Source organism: Littorina saxatilis, linkage group LG7, assembly GCF_037325665.1.
Source record: "Littorina saxatilis isolate snail1 linkage group LG7, US_GU_Lsax_2.0, whole genome shotgun sequence".
Lineage (NCBI taxonomy): Eukaryota > Metazoa > Mollusca > Gastropoda > Littorinimorpha > Littorinidae > Littorina > Littorina saxatilis.
The window spans coordinates 57,656,969-57,680,905 of NC_090251.1; the positions used below are offsets into that span (position 1 = coordinate 57,656,969).

At 44.4% G+C, this 23,937-nt stretch overlaps 1 protein-coding gene across 1 annotated transcript in view; it reads left to right on the top strand.

Annotated features, from left to right (window-relative positions):
* LOC138970256 (uncharacterized) overlaps nucleotides 1–23,937 on the top strand; it is a 108,204-nt gene that overhangs the window by 57,914 nt on the left and 26,353 nt on the right. The window contains exons 17-23 of the mRNA XM_070342752.1: nucleotides 2,756–2,956; nucleotides 3,729–3,930; nucleotides 6,696–6,844; nucleotides 17,445–17,570; nucleotides 19,280–19,417; nucleotides 20,408–20,563; nucleotides 22,403–22,543. Coding sequence (XP_070198853.1) covers nucleotides 2,756–2,956; nucleotides 3,729–3,930; nucleotides 6,696–6,844; nucleotides 17,445–17,570; nucleotides 19,280–19,417; nucleotides 20,408–20,563; nucleotides 22,403–22,543 — 1,113 coding nt within the window. The remainder of the gene's footprint in view (nucleotides 1–2,755; nucleotides 2,957–3,728; nucleotides 3,931–6,695; nucleotides 6,845–17,444; nucleotides 17,571–19,279; nucleotides 19,418–20,407; nucleotides 20,564–22,402; nucleotides 22,544–23,937) is intronic.

Genomic DNA, 23,937 nt, shown 5'->3' on the forward strand with positions numbered 1-23,937 from the left:
GCAAGCATTTTTCTATGTATTAACGTACATGTTAGGTCCATTACACTCCACCCTTACCTGTAATAGTACCTTTCAAAAGGGTTTCATGACATAACTTTGACTTACAAAATTTGGGGGGTGTATTTTTTCGGAACTGAACTCTCACACTTTGTGTTTATGAGCTATCTCATCAGAGGTACTTGCAACTAAAAGCCCAATGAATACACTTCCCTCTGATATGTATTTGATTAGATTTTGGCTAACAAAAGGTCTTTAATGAGATTTTACATTATCCAGAAAAGTGAAAAAGACGTGACGTAACAAAATTTCTGAAATGTAAGGCCTCCTGGTGCTCCTACGTGTTGGACGCAAACAATCTTTTCACTTGCTGTTTAACACCTTTCAATTACTTGATAGTTCACTCAGAAATATTTACTCTGCTGCCTGCGGTTAAGCTGATATTGCCGTTTTTTGCAACAAAGTGTTTTTTTCTGAAGTGCATTTTTCAAAATAATTGGGCTACTTTGCCTTAAAATTGCGTTTAGCTGCTGCCACTTTTGGGTACCTAGGAAGGTTGTTTCAGAGACTATATGCATTTGTCTGTCAAATGAATTCTAATTTGCCTGGGAGTACCGACTGTGCATTAAACTCCTTAACTAAGCGTCTTTTTCCGATTTGGTTCCACGTCCAAACGCATGAACCTCTTTGCCTAAAACAAAAACGGAGATAGAGAATACTACATGGCTTGCTGTGTCATGCCAGATTTACACGAGTCTTTTTTTTTTATAATATTGAACTGCGAGCGAAAGCGAGCTGTTCACTATTTGAAAAAGCAACGAGTGTAAATCTGGTACGACACAGCAAGCCATGTGTATTCTGTTTATCCTACACACTGTACCTTCGTGTATTTTACTGAACATTTCCTGCAGTCGAGGCAGCTAAATTGAAGATGCTTGTTTTGGAACCTCGATCTCTTCTAAAGCCTCGTGCAATCTATTACGTCAAAGCTAAGAAACGTCACTCTGAAAGTGTGGCGTGACTGTTAGTTCTATAAACTCATCGAAGGTAATTAGCCAGCGCAATTTGTTTTTGGCTCACGTAAGTGTAGCCTATGCGATGCTAAACTTTGTCTGTCTGTGCATGTGTGTGTGTGTATGTGATAGAAACTTTAACATTTGACTAAACACAGAAAAACTAATTTTACCTGGTTATTATCCAAGCAACAGCTTCAAAATATTGAAGCAATGATCAACATTTCGTCGGCACGTATGTAGTTAAAGTGTGTATCCAAAGAAAACGGGTGGTGGGGGGTTTTGGGGGGGTAAAAACAGGTGACTGGTTTGTGTCGTGTGTGGTATGTAGACCAGGTCAGGGGTCAAGGTTAGGTCAGATCGCGTGAAGGATTGTGGTATAGATACAGTTATCACCGAGCTGCAGTTCGCCGATTCGGAGAAGACGATTTCACATTGTTCGGTTTCGTAGCTCCAGAAAAATAGATAAAGAAGATACCAAAGGAGATTTCCTACAGGTTAATCTGCACAGCGTGTTTCCAGTGTCTGCGCGAGGAAGCGCTGTCGAAAGCGCAGTGTCGTGTCCCCGTAAGTAGGCTACAGACAGACAGATCTAGATCTACTAGTGTCTCGCACTCTTGCACCGTGTCACTTATGCTTACTGTGTGTGTGTGTGTGTGTATGTGTGACGGAGTGATTGAGTTTGTGTTACTGTTTGTCGATTTCTTACGTGAGCCTTGAAGGCTTCGCCTCTTGTTTTCTATAATGACGTTTGTCTCGGTGACTTTGGCATCATAAGCAGTGGAAAAACAGGTCCCTGCCAGACTTGCTTTACATGACCTCATTTGCATGATATACACACGTGTGATTTGAACGATTATTATCTCAGGAGTGTTTCTCTCATGTATGTAGAATAAGTGGATTTATCTTCTTTAAAACATGTGACGTCACAGGCCACCTAAAACGTATATTTATCAGCTGGCTGAAACTACAAAAGAGTGCATGTTTGGGTGCGGTCTCGGAGGAACACTGGCTGTCTCGATCTGTGTCAAATGTCATATTTTGGTCAACAATACAAATAACCTATGATGGATAGTTGATGAATGTTGCGATGTGTTGCATGTTATTGCGTTCAATTAATAGATGATGAATGTTGTTGGGATGTGTTGCATGTTATTGCGTTCAATTAATAGATGATGAATGTTGTTGGGACGTGTTGCATGTTATTGCGTTCAATTAATAGATGATGAATGTTGTTGGGACGTGTTGCATGTTATTGCGTTCAATTAATAGATGATGAATGTTGTTGGGACGTGTTGCATGTTATTGCGTTCAATTAATAGATGGTGAATGTTGTTGGGACGTGTTGCATGTTATTGCGTTCAATTAATAGATGATGAATGTTGTTGGGACGTGTTGCATGTTATTGCGTTCAATTAATAGATGGTGAATGTTGTTGGGACGTGTTGCATGTTATTGCGTTCAATTAATAGATGATGAATGTTGTTGGGACGTGTTGCATGTTATTGCGTTCAATTAATAGATGATGAATGTTGTTGGGACGTGTTGCATGTTATTGCATTGATTATAGCGGACACTTAATAGTTGATGAATGTTGTTGCGACGTTTTGCATCAGTGTTATGATCTGTTATTGCATTGATTCTAACGGACAATAACTAGTTGGTGAATGTTGTTGCGACGTGTTGCATGTTCTTGCATTCATTCTAGCGGACAATAAATAGTTGCTGAATTTTGTTGCTGCCAGCTGGTGGTGTTGAGAAAGAAATACGTGCACACGCCGTGGTTCTGGCTCAGCGTTTTAATCTTCGTCACCGGCGTCGTGGAGATCGTCTTGCTATGCATCTACAAGCAGTTCGACGCAACCGCCCACGAAAAAAATGACGAAAATTGGGTAATATTCACCCTTGCCGTGATCAGGGTGGTGCGAATGCTACACGCGTTGGAGGTGAGTGTGGGTGTGGAGGGCTGCACCTAGTGTCTGATGTTGGTGGCTTGGTTATGTAGAGGTAACACGCCGAGTCTCAGTGGATATTTAAAATATCTCAGTTCGTTGTAATGAAAAAGCTCTCATTTTTCATGATCCATTAATTTTAATATCCACTGGGACGAGCTGTGTAATTAACTTTTATTCCCCCTTTCGTCAGTTTTTCAAAGAAAAAAAAAGGCGTTTCTGTGTCACAGTTTGATAGGCTGTGTCCCTCTATCTAGGAGTGTTCCGTAGGTGTCCACGACAGGTGTTCAAAACAGAAGATCGCTCACGCCCCCAAGAGATTTTGAAGCCGATAGAGGCGAAAGCAAACTCAAATAAGTAGCAAAATTTAAAGTGTGACCGACATTATGTTGTAGCCCGACTCCGAAACGGATTGACTAATCGCCGAAAGGCACTGATGTCATTGCATCAAAGGATTTCCGTAACCAGAATTGGGAGATTTTTAAGATTTAGTTCGGGACAACGACGCTCTATGGTCGGTTTATTATTATTAAGGGAAGCAAGCGGCTAAAAACGGGCGTCGACAGAGCCAATGGCTGGTATTAGGATCTTTTAGATCATATACCTGTGCGCTTGGTGAATGAAGTTTTCTTTCTTACAAAAACATAACTTTAAGAAAGTAAGTGACCTACCGACCCTTGTTTTTGGAACCTTGTCATCGGAAATCAAACATATTTGTTGGCCGAATCGCCCCAGACATTTGATAGCTTTGTCGCTGTGACGACAGGCGTTCGTTCCGCTGTTCATCCTTGTACTGGAGAACCTGGAGGTGCAGCGACTTAGCAACGGCTACGACGTGGGGCGGGGCTACGTGATGGGGGAAGAGGAGATCCGGAGTCGCATTGACCACATGGCTGACCGCCGTGACGTCATCGAGGAGATACGCAACAGATGTGACGCTGCCAAGATGGAGGTCCTCAAAGGACTGGGTCAGTTTGGGCTTCTCCTCGTCTCTTGGTTGGTTGGTGGGATGGTCGGTTGGTCGGTGTTCGGCCTGCTGAATTGTAGGGTTGGTTGGTGGGATGGTCGGTTGGTCGGTGTTCGGCCTGCTGAATTGTAGGGTTGGTTGGTGGGATGGTCGGTTGGTCGGTGTTCGGCCTGCTGAATTGTAGGGTTGGTTGGTGGGATGGTCGGTTGGTCGGTGTTCGGCCTGCTGAATTGTAGGGTTGGTTGGTGGGATGGTCGGTTGGTCGGTGTTCGGCCTGCTGAATTGTAGGGTTGGTTATCATTGTTTATCGTCTCTTCAGCATTGGAATGCTATTGGAGATGAATTGTAGGGCTTGATGAGGACTGGGTACAACGTATTCAACAACAAGTTAGTATAAGCACATGTTGTGGCCACCACCCTGTTGTGGCAGCTGCCTGTACAAAATGTTCCGAATAACGATCCCTTTTTGAATACCAACAAATTAAGTTTCAATCAAATGGTGGAATCCTACATTTTTGGCAAATTTGTAAAGATTGTGTACATTTTCATGACCGGTGAATTTTAACGCTGAGGTTATCTCATATGTTTTTAAAGCTAGAGCTTTGAAACTTTGCACAGTTCTATCAATCAATCAATATGAGGCTTATATCGCGCGTATTCCGTGGGTACAGTTCTAAGCGCAGGGATTTATTTACTTGTAGGGTTTCATGGTCTTCCAACATGACCCTAGTTTGGTTGACCTTCGGGGTCACAGCAGGGTCATGTTTGGTTCCTAAAAACTAAACATTGAAGATTTCTCTGATGTTTTTGAAGCTAGAGCCTCAACATTTTATACACTTATAGGTATGATCTTCAGACATGACACAATTTTGGCTAGTTTTGGTCAAATTTAAAGGACACAACATAAAAACCCTAATTGCAGGAAAAGATCAATCAGCACTTACAAATATCCACTGAGCTGAATGATTGTTTTAACTAAATTTACCTTTAGTTTTCAGCTGCCGCAGCAACTTGTTTTTGGCTCACGTAAGTGTAGCCTATGCGATCGTAACTTTGTCTGTCTGTGCGTGCGTGCGTGCGTGCGTGCGTGTGTATGTCTGTGGTAGAAACTCTAACATTTGAAGACGTCACATTACATTGACGTCACATTATGACGTATTTTTGTAAGAGGGTTAGACGTCACGCGAAGGAAGTACTGAAAGTCTCGGTCATTATTATTTTGAGCGGGCCGAGACTAGTTGGCAGTCGTGTCCCTGTAAGTAGGCTACATGCAGACAGAAAGATCTAGATCTAGTGTCTCGCTTTCTTGCACAGTTTCACCTATGCTCTTTCTGTGTGTGTGTGCAGGGGCGGACGAGGGGGGCGGGGGGAGGGGGCACGTGCCCCCCCCTCCCGAAAAAAAAAAATTTTTCTATGCTGATTCTATGACCATTTCTAAGTTCAAATGGCACCAGATGGCACCATTTTGCTTCTTTGGGCAAAAATTTTTTCCGGGGGGGCATGCCCCCGGACCCCCCTAGCAAATTCGGGCGCGAAGCGCCCATCACATTCACTTTCGATTCAAAGTGCCCCCCCCCCCCCCCTTACAAAGCAACTGATCCGCCCCTGGTGTGTGTGTATTACGGTGTGTGTCAGTGTGTGTGTGTGTGTGTGTGTGTGTGTGTGTGTGTGTGTGTGTGTGTGTGTGTGTGTGTGTGTGTGTGTGTGTGTGTGTGTGTGTGTGTTACTGTTTGTCGATTTCTTACGTGAGCCTTGATGGCTTCGCCTCTTGTTTTACCATCATTTGTACGAACATTCGTTTGCGAACCGCTGCTGGTGTTTGTTGGACGGAAAGACTTACCACACCGAATACGCATTCTACGCGCTCATTGGTCTATGCAATATGTAAATATTACGTATCCGGTTATTAACCAATGAGCGCATCGGACTACAATCTCCTCGGGCTTGCAACCGCTTTGAGGAACCCAAGCGAAGTGATATGCCGCCGACAGAAACGTTTGGTCGCACACAATACGGTCCCAGGCGAGAAGCTAACAAAAAATAAAAGTACAGTCATCTCCTGACAAGAAAATCTGCTTTACAAAAAGCGCCATCTCACCCGAGACAGCGGAGAGAGGACGAGCGACCGCTGTACACAGACCTCTGTACACACAATCACCAACACCGGCCGTCAGCAAACACAATTTTCACAAGACATTACAAATTGTGCCATATTCTGGCAAGCTCGCCCCATTGTCGAGGGATGTTGATGTAAGCTGAGTTAGTGGTGGTCCCAGACCTGCCTACACTACACATTGGTCCGGTCTTTGCTTTTCCGTGCACGGGGTTTAGGAATTCACACACTCATTCATACATTTTGACACACACAGTCATACACATGCATACTTGGTGTGTATGTCTTAGATCTACTGCAGAAGGACAACCCAGAGATAACAGCTAACAGCGGTGTGTATGTCTCAGGTCTACTGCAGAAGGACAACCCAGAGATAAGAGCGTAACACCAACAGCGGTGTGTATGTCTCAGGTCTACTGCAGAAAGACAACCCAGAGATAACAGCTAACAGTGGTGTGTATGTCTTAGATCTACTGCAGAAGGACAACCCAGAGATAAGAGCGTAACACCAACAGCGGTGTGTATGTCTCAGGTCTACTGCAGAAAGACAACCCAGAGATAAGAGCGTAACACTAACAGCGGTGTGTATGTCTCAGGTCTACTGCAGAAAGACAACCCAGAGATAACAGCTAACAGTGGTGTGTATGTCTCAGGTCTACTGCAGAAGGACAACCCCGAGGTAGCGATGGGCGTGAAGACGCGCCAGGCAATCCGCAGCGTGCTCAACAACCTGCGTGACGAGGTGCACACGCTGCTGCAGGACGGTCTGCTCGAGGAGGCCGAGGGCAACGAGATCGCCGGCGTGAGTTGCACCTAGACAGTCGCCCGGGCACGTGGCTTTTACATTTAGTCAAGTTTGACTTTATTAATACATTCAAATTGACAGGGAATCGAGACGAGGGTGGCGGTGTGTGTAGATACTTACTTACCTTTGCCCCCAGCGAAGCATAGACCATTCACAGCGTTTCTCCATCGCACCCTGCTCTGGGCTGTTCTTTCCGCTTCTGCCCACCTGTTGCCCTGCCTCTTCAGTTCTGCCTCTGTGTGTGACACGCCTCCAGCTGGTTCTCGGCCTCCCTCTCTTTCTTTCACCCTACCTCTTCAGTTCTGCCTCTGTGTGTGACACGCCTCCAGCTGGTTCTCGGCCTCCCTCTCTTTCTTTCACCCTGCCTCTTCAGTTCTGCCTCTGTGTGTGACACGCCTCCAGCTGGTTCTCGGCCTCCCTCTCTTTCTTTCACCCTGCTTCTTCAGTTCTGCCTCTGTGTGTGACACGCCTCCAGCTGGTTCTCGGCCTCCCTCTCTTTCTTTCACCCTGCTTCTTCAGTTCTGCCTCTGTGTGTGACACGCCTCCAGCTGGTTCTCGGTCTCCCTCTCTTTCTTTCACCCTGCCTCTTCAGTTCTGCCTCTGTGTGTGACACGCCTCCAGCTGTTTCTCGGCCTCCCTCTCTTTCTTTCACCCTGCTTCTTCAGTTCTGCCTCTGTGTGTGACACGCCTGTGGACATACAAGTTGACCTGTTCGATAAAATGATTGCTCCAATCTTACTACATGTATATGGATGTGAGGTTTGGGGTTTTGGTTCCTGCGAACTTGCTACTAAACTTCAATTACGTTTTTATAAAATTGTTTTCAAACTAAAAAAATCAACTCCAAATGCTATGATATTTGGTGAACTTGGAAGATATCCACTAGATGTTAATATGAAATGTAGAATGCTTTGCTATTGGTATAAACTGATTAGTCCTATTCATAAAAATAAATGTTCTAGTATTGTGTACTGCTTTACTTATAAATTGTATATCAACAAGATGATTGAATCTGATTATTTATGTTTTATTGAAAAAACCTTAAATGAAATTGGTCTCCCTGGCCTTTGGACTTCTTAAGAAAATGTTCAATATTCAAGCGCATGGTTTAAACAGAAAGTAAAAAGAAGCTTGTATGACCAGTATATCCATAAATGGTTTACAGAAATTGGAACAAAAAATATGTTTTGGAATTATCGAATGTTTAAAGATATTTTTGCATGTGAAGACTATGTCACACACCTGCCATATCAGCAATGTGTTGCAATGATGAAGTTCAGAACATTAAACAACAATTTGCCTGTACAGAAAGAACGTTACCTTAACATCCCGAGGTCAGAAAGAACTTGCACCAAATGTGTATCACAAGACATAGGTGATGAATTCCATTATTTATTTGTCTGTGATTTTTTCAAAGAAGAAAGAGCTGAGTTGTTATCACAAGACATAGGTGATGAATTCCATTATTTATTTGTCTGTGATTTTTTCAAAGAAGAAAGAGCTGAGTTGTTACCACCTTACTATTGGAAAAAACCTAATGCACTTAAATTTAAAAAGTTGTTTGCTACTAACAAAAAGAAATTGCTAAAGAATATTTTGGACTTTATTAATAGAATCTGTAACAGTTTTTCATAATCTTTTTAATTTTTATTTATTTATTATATTAGCATATATCATGATTGTATTGATTGTATTTATTGTTCAAAATGCCCCCAGGGGTTATGGACTAATAAAAAACTTGAAACTTGAAACTTGAGCCTCTGTGTGTGACACGCCTCCAGCTGTTTCTCGACCTCTCTCTCTTTCTTTCACCCTGCCTCTTCAGTCCTGCCTCTGTGTGTGACACGCCTCTAGCTGTTTCTCGACCTCCCTCTCTTTCTCTCACCCTGCCTCTTCAGTTCTGCCTCTGTGTGTGACACACCTCCAGCTGTTTCTCGACCTCCCTCTCTTTCTTTCACCCGGCTTCTTCAGTTCTGCCTCTGTGTGTGACACGCCTCTAGCTGGTTCTCGGCCTCCCTCTCTTTCTTTCACCCGGCTTCTTCAGTTCTGCCTCTGTGTGTGTCACGCCTCCAGCTGTTTCTCGGCCTCCCTCTCTTTCTTTCACCCTGCTTCTTCAGTTCTGCCTCTGTGTGTGACACGCCTCTAGCTGGTTCTCGGCCTCCCTCTCTTTCTTTCACCCTGCTTCTTCAGTTCTGCCTCTGTGTGTGACACGCCTCCAGCTGGTTCTCGGCCTCCCTCTCTTTCTTTTACCCTGCGAGTTCCAAGTGAGAGCCTGTGTGTGTGTTCACAAAACGCAAAAAGTTAAGGATGTTTTCAGTGGTTTAGCACAGATGTTAAACAGCAGTGTTTTGGCCAGCAACATAATTATGTGTGTTTGAAGATCTGCCTTTCTTCTGCCCAAAGTAGTTTTGTTAGATGAAAGCAATGTTTGGGTATGACGTCACATCTTGACCACACCCACCCTCAACATGGCGTGTTTTACGGCATGATTCACTTTTCACCGTCGAAACGGGATTAAATCTGAACAATATTTCACATTTTACACTTCAATGAGTTTCTTTGGAGTCTTAACTTAAAGGGCATACATTTTTCCTTTAAATCTACCGCACAATCAGACTAAACTAACGTGGGAAGAGAGCGACAGCAAGTTTGGAAAACGGCAAGAACTTCTGATGGTGTGTTTGCTGGCTAACTGCAGCCGATATGCAATTAATCTAAATCTACACGTTGTATCGGTTTTGCATTAACATTGTGTGCACGACCGTAACACCACAGAGACAAATGTGACGTATACAGGGTTGTGCCATAAGTGATGCATTCTTTCTTTCTTTCTTTATTTGGTGTTTTACGTCGTTTTCAACCGTTCAAGGTTATATCGCGACGGAGGGAAGGGGGGTGATGGGATAGAGCCACTTGTTAATTGTTTCTTGTTCACAAAAGCACTAATCAACAATTGGCTCCAGGGGCTTGCAACGTAGTACAATATATTACCTTACTGGGAGAATGCAAGTTTCCAGTACAAAGGACTTAACATTTCTTACATACTGCTTGACTAAAATCTTTACAAACATTGACTATATTCTGTACAAGAAACATTTAACAAGGGTAAAAGGAGAAACAGAATCCGTTAGTCGCCTCTTACGACATGCTGGGGAGCATCGGGTAAATTCTTTCTCGTCCCAACCAATATGGGACTCCCCCTAACCCGCGGGGGGCATAAGTGATGCATATTGGAAGACATAAATATAGAGCGGTACATTTAGATCGCCCCAACGAAAAATGGATAACAAAAAATAGAATACTTGCGTAAGGCCTTTGGACTTTGGTATGTAGTTGTGTGTCCTTTGCTCCTTATTACAGACTACAGTTTGCAAGAAAGCAATGCGTGCAGAGTTTTAAATAAGTGGATTTGGGATGCTACCAAGTGATGACTGACAGCTACATCCAGATTTGAGTTTGACTAGTTGGTGCTGGGAGAGCTGGGAAAGCGCTGTAGTTGAGTTTGAAGATAAAACCATTTGTCATCATTTTCACGAGTTTTCATTCACAAGTATCTGGGAAATAAATCTCATGTTCCCCAGGCAATAAATCCCCGGTTACCATAGTTGCAGGAAGCAGGTTATACATGGATAATCAAAAGCAAACCCAATAGAAACGCTCGGGGATTCTTCGGCTCTTTTCATTGGTGTTTCCCCAGACCTAAACAGACGACACGACACTGCTTTGCAAAGTTCCACAAACGAACTGGCAAAATTAAACAAAAAAACAAATTCATCATAAACAAATGAAACCTACCGATATGTTTTGTCTTCTTACAAAGTCATGGAGTGCGTGTATCTGTGTTTCGATACACAGACGTTCGGAGATACTGACACGAACGTCAAGTTCAAGTCAAACCAATTGACCCCTGACACACACATTTTGACCCGTGCACAAGACGTTGTGTCGATAAACGAAGCGCAAATAAGAAACAAGAAAATTGGTTGATTAAAATCAACATGGCCGAAGCAATGTTTTCATAAAAGAAGCGGTAGTGTACGGGCACATGTTGTATTTGGGTTACATGTGTTGCAGAGTATTTGAAAATACGTAGGCATAAAAACATGCAAAGAAGAGTGATAAGTCCCTGTTGTGAATATAGTCAAGTGGATAAATTGATTACTTATGTATCACTCTAGTTTTACTGCCACAGCAGTCCCTCTCATGAACGGACACCCGAGGGCCAGTGCAAACCTGTCCGTACATTGCAGGTGGCCGGTCACGGGAGAGGCCCTCCCCCCATCACACACTCAGGCACACAGACGGATTGAGTGAGTCTTTGCTACTGGTGAACGAGCTCTACTTAAAGGCACAGTAAGCCTCCCGTAAACCATCACAGAGCTCCCCGAGCGTCTAAATACAGTACAAGCATACTTCCATTTGAACGCTCACCGAACGGGAACATCCTGGCTGCTTTCTGTCGAGCGTGAGACATTTTCCAAGAATTTATTTTCGTGGACTTGGCCCTGAAGAACAATGGCGCCTCGTTTTTGCGCTAGACCTAACTTTTAAAATCTAAATAATAAATTGACAGCTTGTTACACAAACATTCTTTAATCATAAAAGAATTCGTTTTTCATCAAGACAAGATCAGAACAATTCGAAGTTGTGAAAGTTTAAAAAAAGAAAAGCCCGGAAGCAGGGTCACGCAAGGGTCGTAGCAGACGACGGCCCGGTTTATCAGTGCAAATCGCCGTTCCTCTCAACAGTCAAAAGCCATCGCTAGAGTTCTTGTGAACCACAGCCGTTGTTTCGTGCATAAAAAACGTGCTATTGTAGATAAGCTCACGTCGAGTCGCATTCAAATGACTAACTATGACGACTGCATTGTGAAAAGGGGGAAAACTGGATCACACGGGTTCACGATGGCTCAGGGGTAAGATAAACCACGCAAAAATAAATTCTTTGAAAATTGTTCGCTCTTTACGGAGGGCACCTAGGATGTTCTCAATTGGTGAGTGTTTAAATGAAAGGGTGTTTGTACTGCGTGTAAAAGCCTGACCGTATCTGTGATGGTTTACGGGAGGCTTACTCTGCCTTTAATGTACTAAAACAATAAGGTCAAACTACTACAACGTATAACTAAAACAGACCTGGGAACCCATAGCATAGGATTTCGCCGTATTTTGTACGCATGATTGTCGAGAATACGCTCAGTACGGTCAGTGTGGAAAAAATACGACGAGAAAAATTCCCAGACTACTTTTCTTCACAAGCCCATCCTGAAGCCGATCCAGAATTTTGGCACATGATTACGTCACTATATTAGCCGCCGTCGAAAAAAAAAAATAATCGGATCGTGTCAATCAATCAAAACAACCAGGCAAACGAAAGTACGGTATTTGGCGAAATCGGCTCCGAGAATAAACAAGTGAAACAAAGAAGAAAAGTGAAAAAGTTTGAAGAAATATATCACACACACACAATTTGTAACCAACACACACATGTAGTCCCGCCCGGAATAAGCTTTTTTGGGAACATTTACGACTTTTGCGCACATTTCGAGCAGAAGAAAACGCAACATGGCGGCTCTCGCTCGACTATCGCGAGACACAAGAAACCGAAATCTCGCGCGCGCGAGATCCTGATACATCCGGTGTTTCTCTGTACGCTTGTCACGACGACTTGTTGACAAACGAAGATTCGCGAAAGAAAGAGAAAAGCGCCGAGTCTTGAGTAGAGAGCTAATAAAGTACCGGTAATCGCTAATCGAGCGAAATGAAAATCCGCGGCGACTTCCATTAGGTGAATGCTATTTAAGTTTAGGTAACGATTTAGCCGCATCCTTTTATAAGCCGCAATGCGATTTTTTTTTAAAAAGTCGCGGCTTGTAGTCCGTCAAATACAGTACAGTTTTTGTCAGTAAAAATTGAAAAAAAGCATTTGTTTTAAATGTATAGGTAAACTTAATTAACGGTGTGACGGACGCGCATGAGGCATGTTTTAATCATGGATGTGCAAACGCTGTGTGGAGTACGCTCATTTTTTTGAAAATACACCAAGTTTGTTTGAGAATACTCAAAGTGCAAAACAGGGGTTCCCAGGTATAGTGAAAGGAAAAAAAAACTGTCCCGTAAAAATGACGTTAAATGAACGGTGTCAAAAAAAGAGAGATAAAAGAAATCCTCAAATTCCTGAGGATACAGGCACCCCATGAAAGCAGCCACGAATACACACTTTGCAAAAATATTAATTGAAAACCTGCATGTCGTACTTTCTTTTTTTCTGGCTTTATTGAATGCTTCAGGCACTGACCTTTCCCTGTCCAGTTTCCTCTTTCGTCTCTCTTAACCTTCTCTTACCCACCCCCCCCCCCCCCCCCCACTCGGACAGAACAAACTTCTAATCTGCAAGGCAGAGTACACATTTTCTAAAGGGAAGACTACTCCTCTTCAATTATATTCAGAGATCTTCCAGCTGTCTCTACCATAAGCCAAATGGTCGAGTTACCCCACTTCTGACCTGAATCACCCCCCTCCTGCTGGGTACACGTGCTCTCAAGTTAACACAAGACTGACACCTCTGCTTTGACCTGCGTGCCAGGAGTCGGATGAGAGAGAGAGAGAGTGAGGGGGGAGAGAGGGAGAGAGAGAGAGAGAGAGATAGAGAGAGAGAGGGAGAGAGAGAGAGAGAGAGAGAGAGAGAGAGAGAGACACACACACACACACACACACACATAGACAGACATACATGGAAAGACAGAGGCGGAGAGACTCAGAGGGAGACACAGACAATACAAAGACATACATACAGAGAGAGACAGAGAAAGAGAGAGACAGAGACAGACAGATAGACAGAGTGACTCGAGACGGAGAAACAGATAAATGAACACCGGGTGAGAGAAAATGACTCGAGAGAGAGAGCGCATGAGATCTCGAGAGAGAGAAAAAGATTGAGAGAGAGACAGATACACACACAGACACGAAGGCAGAGCGAGGGAGAGACGGAGAGAGTTGCATGGAGTGTACGTGACAGACAGTGTGTGTTGCTATAAACAGACAGACGAGGTGCAGCTCATTTCCGAAACAGCGCAATTGGGACAAAAGTGACATGATACTGTTTGAATTCCAAAAAAGCGCAGCTCATTTCCGGAGCAGCACAGATAACAAAGTTGGTTTCAACAACTGATCTCGTAAGAACGGTAACGAACGACTCGTGTCACCTCTCGCAACGCATTGCAATAGATGTCAGCTCCTGCGGCCTCCAATAACAATAACAGCAAAGAACAGAGCAACAAGACATGCAAACATCTCACAAAGCCGAGCAAGCAGAATGACAGGTCTAATGAACAGAGCAACAAGACATGTAAACATCTAACAAAGCCGAGCAAGCAGAATGACAGGTCTAATGAACAGAGCAACAAGACATGTAAACATCTAACAAAGCCGAGCAAGCAGAATGACAGGTCTAATGAACAGAGCAACAAGACATGTAAACATCTAACAAAGCCGAGCATCTAACATCTAACAAAGCCGAGCAAGCAGAATGACAGGTCTAATGAACATAGCAACAAGACATGCAAACATCTAACAAAGCCGAGCAAGCAGAATGACAGGTCTAATGAACATAGCAACAAGACATGGAGCAACAAGACATGCATACATCTAACAAAGCCGAGCAAGCAGAATGACAGGTCTAATGAACAGAGCAACAAGACATGTAAACATCTAACAAAGCCGAGCAAGCAGAATGACAGGTCTAATGAACAGAGCAACAAGACATGGAGCAACAAGACATGCAAACATCTAACAAAGCCGAGCAAGCAGAATGACAGGTCTAATGAACAGAGCAACAAGACATGGAGCAACAAGACATGCAAACATCTAACAAAGCCGAGCAAGCAGAATGACAGGTCTAATGAACATAGCAACAAGACATGCAAACATCTAACAAAGCCGAGCATCTAACATCTAACAAAGCCGAGCAAGCAGAATGACAGGTCTAATGAACAGAGCGACACGACATGCAAACATCTAACAAAGCCGAGCAAGCAGAATGACAGGTCTAATGAACATAGCAACAAGACATGCAAACATCTAACAAAGCCGAGCAAGCAGAATGACAGGTCTAATGAACATAGCAACAAGACATGGAGCAACAAGACATGCATACATCTAACAAAGCCGAGCAAGCAGAATGACAGGTCTAATGAACAGAGCAACAAGACATGTAAACATCTAACAAAGCCGAGCAAGCAGAATGACAGGTCTAATGAACAGAGCAACAAGACATGGAGCAACAAGACATGCAAACATCTAACAAAGCCGAGCAAGCAGAATGACAGGTCTAATGAACAGAGCAACAAGACATGGAGCAACAAGACATGCAAACATCTAACAAAGCCGAGCAAGCAGAATGACAGGTCTAATGAACATAGCAACAAGACATGCAAACATCTAACAAAGCCGAGCATCTAACATCTAACAAAGCCGAGCAAGCAGAATGACAGGTCTAATGAACAGAGCGACAAGACATGCAAACATCTAACAAAGCCGAGCAAGCAGAATGACAGGTCTAATGAACATAGCAACAAGACATGCAAACATCTAACAAAGCCGAGCAAGCAGAATGACAGGTCTAATGAACAGAGCAACAAGACATGGAGCAACAAGACATGCAAACATCTAACAAAGCCGAGCAAGCAGAATGACAGGTCTAATGAACAGAGCAACAAGACATGGAGCAACAAGACATGCAAACATCTAACAAAGCCGAGCAAGCAGAATGACAGGTCTAATGAACAGAGCAACAAGACATGGAGCAACAAGACATGCAAACATCTAACAAAGCCGAGCAAGCAGAATGACAGGTCTAATGAACATAGCAACAAGACATGCAAACATCTAACAAAGCCGAGCATCTAACATCTAACAAAGCCGAGCAAGCAGAATGACAGGTCTAATGAACAGAGCGACAAGACATGCAAACATCTAACAAAGCCGAGCAAGCAGAATGACAGGTCTAATGAACATAGCAACAAGACATGCAAACATCTAACAAAGCCGAGCAAGCAGAATGACAGGTCTAATGAACAGAGCAACAAGACATGCAAACATCTAACAAAGCCGAGCAAGCAGAATGACAGGTCTAATGAACATAGCAACAAGACATGCAAACATCTCACAAAGCCGAGCAAGCAGAATGACAGGTCTAATGAACATAGCAACAAGACATGCAAACATCTAACAAAGCCGAGCAAGCAGAATGACAGGTCTAATGAACATAGCAACAAGACATGCAAACATCTAACAAAGCCGAGCAAGCAGAATGACAGGTCTAATGAACAGAGCAACAAGACATGCAAACATCTAACAAAGCCGAGCAAGCAGAATGACAGGTCTAATGAACATAGCAACAAGACATGCAAACATCTAACAAAGCCGAGCAAGCAGAATGACAGGTCTAATGAACATAGCAACAAGACATGGAGCAACAAGACATGCATACATCTAACAAAGCCGAGCAAGCAGAATGACAGGTCTAATGAACAGAGCAACAAGACATGCAAACATCTAACAAAGCCGAGCAAGCAGAATGACAGGTCTAATGAAAAACAAAGAGGCACTGAGTCGGAAACAAGATCGCGATTCTTTCCTTCGCTGCACGACGCAAATCTTCTGTGACCTTTAACCCAACGTAGCTTCCCCTTTCGATCACTAAGCTTAATAATTATTTACAACAGAAAGCCGAGGGGGTGGAATACCGAGATGAACCTACAGAACTGGGCATCCTCAAACCTGACATATTCATCCCAACATTTTATGAACTCAAAAACACAGAAAGTTGCTTTCACACGCCAGCTTTGATTGCCAGTGATTATCAAAACGGAACTCGTGTGGTTATCAAAACGATACTCGTGTTTCAAAGCATGGCTCCCTGTGTTGATTGTGCACTTATTTTCTCACTATCAAAATGATGACAAAAACGATGTTTGGAGGTTTGTTGTCAGACCAACTTTTTTGTCGGTCCTCGGGGGGGCATATCGACTTTTGTTTCAAAACAAAAGACCATAGGCTCCCCAGAGGACCGACAAGAAAGCTGGTCTGACAACAAACCTCCAAACATCTTATAATATTATCAACAATATTAAGATGTCAAGACTGGGATGGTCAGAAAATACTCTTCCTCTGTTTATCTGTTTTCTAGTCACGGCTGACAAAGAGGTCACATCATGTAATGTCACCATGGAAAATATTGTGACACTCAGTTGTTTCGTTCTGACGAAGCAAAGTTTTGCTCGACGCTCCAAATTTCAGTTATAAGTTTGTCGACCTCGAGTATGCATCACTCCTTTTCATCCCTCTGCATGCGACTTTGTATTCTTAGCAAGTGGTTGTGCCGAGTTTGTTAACCGGTTTCTAAACCGGTATTTATTTACAAGTGCAAACCCTGAATCTCACATGAACTGATAACCAATAATGAAGTTCAGTCACAAATTGTGTATTTTTTTGGAAGAAATTTCTATCAAAAGAAATATTCATTTCTAGTATTTTAGATTTTTGCCGGTAAAAATGTCCGAGCAACGCAATTCGTGACATGATGTGCGCGTGTGATTCAGATGATCGAGACCAAGATGAAGAAACTGCTGACCGCCCCGCCCAAAGTGCCTCTACCTTCCACAGAGAAGATTCTCTTCAATGTCCCCTGGATACAGGATAACGCAGAGCTGGTCGAATTCATCAAGGTAAGACTGAAAGCAAAGTTCACCTGTCGCTACTTCAGTGGCCGCTTTCATGGGATCTTGACCATAGACATTTTCTAACGATTAAAATACTTCTTGTTTGCAATGATATATCATTTTTGAATGATCTTCGTAATCGGTAAGTTGAAAGAATCAGCAGTGTTCTACTGTATGGCCGCGTGGCCGTCGGGCCGTGCGTGATCATACAAGGCCAAAAAAAAAAATAGGTCTGTTTACGGTAACCCGACCGACCCTATTTTTTTCGCGCGACCCTAGACTTTTTTTTGGCATTTGGGAGAAAAAAAAGAGAGAAAAAAAAAATCTTTTGGTTTTTTTTGCAAAATAACGTAAACATATGGTTTTTTGGAGAAAAAAAAATTAAAAACAAATAAAAAAAATTAAAAAAATTCCAGACCTACCGACCCTATTTTTTTGGCCTATGTTACCGTAAACAGACCTTCTTTTTTTTTTGCCCAACTTAACGCTGAGGATTTCTTTGAACTATTTGAAGCCGGAGCTCAAACGTTTCCAAAGGATTACAAATGCTCTGTGTTGGTGTTAAGGAGAGTCGAACAAGCGTTTACCGTTCTAATTTCAAGTTAAAATGTGTTTGTGGGGGAGGGGGGGGGGGGGGGGGGGGGGTGTTGTGGAGATGACGTTGCAGCGAGTTTAATAAAAACCGTTCTCGTAGAGCAGAGGACGGATTGTGAGAGACATGTGTGAGCATAGGGTAGCTCAGGTGGTAGAGCCGGGTAGCTCAGGTGGTAGAGCCGGGTAGCTCAGGTGGTAGAGCCGGGTAGCTCAGGTGGTAGAGCCGGGTAGCTCAGGTGGTAGAGCCGGGTAGCTCAGGTGGTAGAGCCGGGTAGCTCAGGTGGTAGAGCCGGGTAGCTCAGGTGGTAGAGCCGGGTAGCTCAGGGGGTAGAGCCGGGTAGCTCAGGTGGTAGAGCCGGGTAGCTCAGGGGGTAGAGCCGGGTAGCTCTGGGGGTAGAGCCGGGTAGCTCAGGTAGTAGAGCCGGGTAGCTCAGGTGGTAGAGCCGGGTAGCTCAGCTCAGGGGGAAGAGCCGGGTAGCTCAGGTGGTAGAGCCGGGTAGCTCGGGTGGTAGAGCCGGGTAGCTCAGGGGGTAGAGCCTGGTAGCTCAGGTGGTAGAGCCGGGTAGCTCAGGGGGTAGAGCCGGGTAGCTCAGGTGGTAGAGCCGGGTAGCTCAGGGGGTAGAGCCGGGTAGCTCAGGTGGTAGAGCCGGGTAGCTCAGGGGGTAGAGCCGGGTAGCTCAGGGGGTAGAGCCGGGTAGCTCAGGGGGTAGAGCCGGGTAGCTCAGGGGGTAGAGCCGGGTAGCTCAGGGGGTAGAGCCGGGTAGCTCAGGGGGTAGAGCCGGGTAGCTCAGGTGGTAGAGCCGGGTAGCTCAGGTGGTAGAGCCCTGGACTTGTGATCCTAGGGTGACGGGTTGGAATCCAGGCCGGAATGGTCACGGGTCAACTTTATGTGTAGACTCAGAGACGGTATCCATGTCCCACCCCGTGTCACCACAGTGGAACGTAAAAGACCTCGGTCATTCTGCCATAAGTGCAGGTGGCTGATAACACCTAAACACACACACCTGGGTAGCGCCACTCTTGTTGCTGCTAGCTTTCCACTTGGAGGACGCGACCCGACTTTCCCAGCATTGGGATAATAACGTAAATGAAAGTAAATAAAATGAAATGCTTTGTCCCAGTCGCGTGCTCGCCTGATGAACTACGAATACGGCGAAATCATCATGCACCAAGACGAACCGACCACCGGACTCGCCATCATTCTCTCCGGACTGGTCAAGGTGAGCACACTCGCCATCATTCTCTCCGGACTGGTCAAGGTGAGCACACTCACAACCAACAACGGGGTCATGTAACGCCTGTTCGTGGGGCTAGTGTTAGACCTTTTTTGTATTAATTAAAAACATCTAAGCAACTTGCATATAGTGCTTAAGAAGAAAAGTTGTTGACGACGGTTAGTACTATCTTGTGTTGCAAGGGGTCAGTGCTACTCTCAATCGTTTTTGCTCTACCTTGGTAAGTGTCTCAGTGATACGACCAAAAATGGGGTACATTTCAACGCTGTCTTTTACATTTCTCAAGTTTCACAGTCTGCAAGTTTGACTTTTCCCTGGAGAATAGACCATGATGGAGACACACACTCGACATGAGACATCTCACAGTCTCACTTATAGTCTCACTGACAAGAAATGTAATTTAAGAGAGGCGCACTTTTAGCAAGCATTGAGATGACAGTGGGACACACGATGTCGGTGTGAGAAGTAACTTCACCAGCCACTGACCTCAAGGCCACGCAAAGCAAATTGAAATAAAGCGAAGCATACACACCACGCGCGTTCACCGGCTGAAACAGGTCTCTTACTATATATATTTACATTTTACTTGTATTTGTACTGCACAGAAAAAGAGTTGCATTTCCATGTTAGCGAAGTATTAAGATTGTGTCACAACTTGAAAAAAGATCGCCTACATTTTTTTTCTCACTACCTTGGACAGTGCAAGCTTTCGTTACACGTCTATTGCAATTACTATGTCGGTAAGGTATCAAAAGTGTGACACAAATTTACCGAAACTGGACATAAAATGGAAGTACTTCAACATCCCATTCAAATTATGTTACAAATCTTCTTCTCCTTTGTCGGTACTGATAACATGATCCTTTAGACGCAGGGCGTTCTTTAACGCGAGGATGACGCTGTCTAGTGTTGAGTCTCCATTTGCTGATGAAGTCTTGTTTTGTGTTGGCTTCAAAGCCTTATGTGCATAGCACAAAGTAAAAGCCTTGACATCCTTGTACTGATTTTTGCCAGCTGGAACTACACATACCCTTGGACTCCCCGATGGGAGACCAAAGGTACATAACTCGCATCCTGGACTTCCTGACGTCCGGTAACGTTCTGGGCGAGATAGGCGTGCTCACCAACAAACCCCGCACTGCAACCGTCAAGTGTGAAACTGCCGTGCAGGTTGGTGTGTGTGTGTGTGTGTGTGTGTGTGTGTGTGTGTGTGTGTGTGTGTGTGTGTGTGTGTGTGTGTGAGTGTGTGTGTTTGTGTGTGTGTGTGTGTGTGTGTGTGTGTGAGTGAGTGTGCGTGAGTGTGCGTAAACGCGTGAGTGCGTGCGTGCGCGCACGTGTGTGTGTATGTGTGTGTGTGCGCGTGTGTGTGTGTGTGAGTGTGAGTGTCTGAGAGATAGAGAGAGACAGAGCGACCAAGCACCCACATTCCTTTGGTGCAAGTGCTCTTTTTACATTTAGTCAAGTTTTGACTAAATGTTTTAACGTAGAGGGAGGAATCGAGACGAGGGTTGTGGTGTATGTGTGTGTGTGTAGAGCGATTCAGACCAAACTACTGGACCGATCTTTATGAAATTTGACATGAGAGTTCCTGGGAATGATATCCCCGGACTTTTTTTCTTTTTTTCGATAAATACCTTTGATGACGTCATATCCGGCTTTTTGTAAAAGTTGAGGCGGCACTGTCACACCCTCATTTTTCAATCAAATTGATTGAAATTTTGGCCCAGCAATCTTCGACGAAGGCCGGACTTCGGTATTGCATTTTAGCTTGGTGGCTTAAAAATTAATTAATGACTTTGGTCATTAAAAATCTGAAAATTGTAAAAAAACACTTTTTTTTTTAAACGATCCAAATTTACGTTTATCTTATTTTTCATTATTTTCTGATTTCAAAAACATATAAATATGTTATATTCGGATTAAAAACAAGCTCTGAAAATTAAAAATATAAAAATTATTATTAAAATAAAATTTCCGAAATCGATTTAAAAACAATTTCATCTTATTCCTTGTGGGTTCCTGATTCCAAAAACATATAGATGTGATATGTTTGGATTAAAAACACGCTCAGAAAGTTAAAAAGAATAGAGATAAAGAAAAGCGTGCTATCCTTCTCAGCGCAACTATTACCCCGCTCTTCTTGTCAATTTCACTGCCTGTGCATCGAGCGGTGGACTGACGATGCTACGAGTATACGCTCTTGCTGTAAAAATGCAGTGAGTTCAGTTTCATTCTGTTAGTTCGACAGCTTGACTAAATGTTGTAATTTGGCCTTACGCGACTTGTTTGTTTGTTTGTTTGTTCGTTCATGGGCTGAAACTCCCACTTTTACGTGTATGACCGTTTTTCCGTTTTTACCCCGCCATTTAGGCAGCCATACGCCGCTTTCGGAGGAAGCATGCTGGGTATGTTCGTGTTTATATAACCCACCGAACTCTGACATGGATTACAGGATCTTTTTCGTGCGCACTTGGTCTTGTGCTTGCGTGTAGACACGGGGGTGTTCGGACACCGAGGAGAGTCTGCACACAAAGTTGACTCAGAAATAAATCTCTCGCCGAACGTGGGGACGAACTCACGCGGACAGCGGCCAACTGGATACACATCCAGCGCGCTACCGACTGAGCTACATCCCCGCCCCGGTGCAAGTGCTCTAAGCAAGGGCACACTTTGTCTGATGTTTGCTTTATGAAAAAAGGAATGCGTGGGCGACCTGGCATATTCTTGTGCTCGCTTTTGCTAATACTGATAGTTTGATATTGACACAAAATAATACATGTTTGTCATATGTTTGGCCACAAGATGGATGTACATTCCTGACTGCCTATAGTGACAACCCTAGGGACCGACACACAGTGGTCGTTATAGCCAAGTGCTCATTCTGGAAACATTAGTACTGTAAAAGAAAAACTCGTCTGGGACCTTGAGTTGGTCGTGGTAGACAGGTGGCCGCTTTGGAGAGGTGGTCGCACAGGCTGTAGTGTCCTCTTTTCCCCTCTGTATCCCCAGCTGCTTGAGCTGGACATCGATGACGTGTGCCAAGCGTTCAAGAAATTTGATTACCTGGATCCACCCCTCAAGGACCGCCTGTGGAGACTGTCGGCCATGCGTGTGTGTGCCGGCATCTTCCTCGACCAGCCTGCCTTTGCCGTCAGTTCTCGTTTGTGTGTGTTTGTGTGTTTGTGTGTGTGTGTGTGTGTGTGTTAGTGCGCGCGCGCGCGTGTGTGTGTGTATGTGTGTGTGTTTTGGGTGTGTGTGTGTATGCGTGTGTGTGTGTGTGTGTGTGTGTGTGTGTGAGTGTGTTTGTGCATGTGTGTGTGTGTTTTGGTGTGTGTGTGTGTGTGTGTGTGTGTGTGTGTGTTTGTGTGTGTGTATATTTATGTGTATGAGCGCCTGCGTTTGTGATTGTGTGTGTGTGTGTGTGTGTGTGTGTGTGTGTGTGTGTGTGTGTGTTTGTATGTGTGTGTGTGTGGCGTAGCGAGTGCGCGCGGGTGTGCTTGTGTGTGTATGATTGTTTTGGTTTGCTTGTTTGTTTGCTTGCTTGCTTGTTTTATTTCTTTGCTTGATAATGACATGTCATTGTTAATGTTTTTTTGTTTTTGTTTCTTTGGGTGCGTATTATTTATAGGAATATGTAATATTGTTAAACTAGTTCATGTATTGGCTTTTACTTTTGTTCGTGTTTGTTTGGAAGTGTTTGTGTATTTGTTGTCTCCATTGTGACGTCGTAGCAAGGACAGGTTGTGAGACTGGGCGTCAGCCTCACATCTCATGCCTCGAGCAATACAGATCGTTCGTTCGAACATCTCTCCATGTAAACCATCGTGTAAACCACGTATGATCGGTCCAGGCTTTTACACAACATACGAGCTACCCCACTAGCACACTACCCACTAGGACACTACCCCACTAGCACACTAACCCACTAGCACACTACCCCACTACCCCACTAGGACACTACCCCACTAGCACACCACCCCACTAGCACACTACCCTTCTAGCACACTACCACACTACCCCACTAGCACACTACCCCACTACCCCACTAGCACACTACCCCACAAGGACACTACCCCACTACCACACTACCCCACACGCACACTACCCCACTACCCCACTGGCACACTACCCCACTAGAACACTACCCCACTAGGACACTACGCCACTAGCACACTACCCCACTGGCACACTACCCCACTAGCACACTACCCCACTAGGACACTACGCCACTAGGACACTACCCCACTGACACACTACCCCACTAGCACACTACCCCACTACCCCACTAGGACACTACCCCACTAGGACACTACCCCACTAGGACACTACCCCACTGGCACACTACCCCACTACCCCACTAGGACACTACCCCACTAGGAAACTACCCCACTAGGACACTACCCCACTAGCACACTACCCCACTGGCACACTACCCCACTAGGACACTACCCCACTGGCACACTACCCCACTAGGACACTACCCCACTAGGACACTACCCCACTAGGACACTACCCCACTGGCACACTACCCCACTGGCACACTA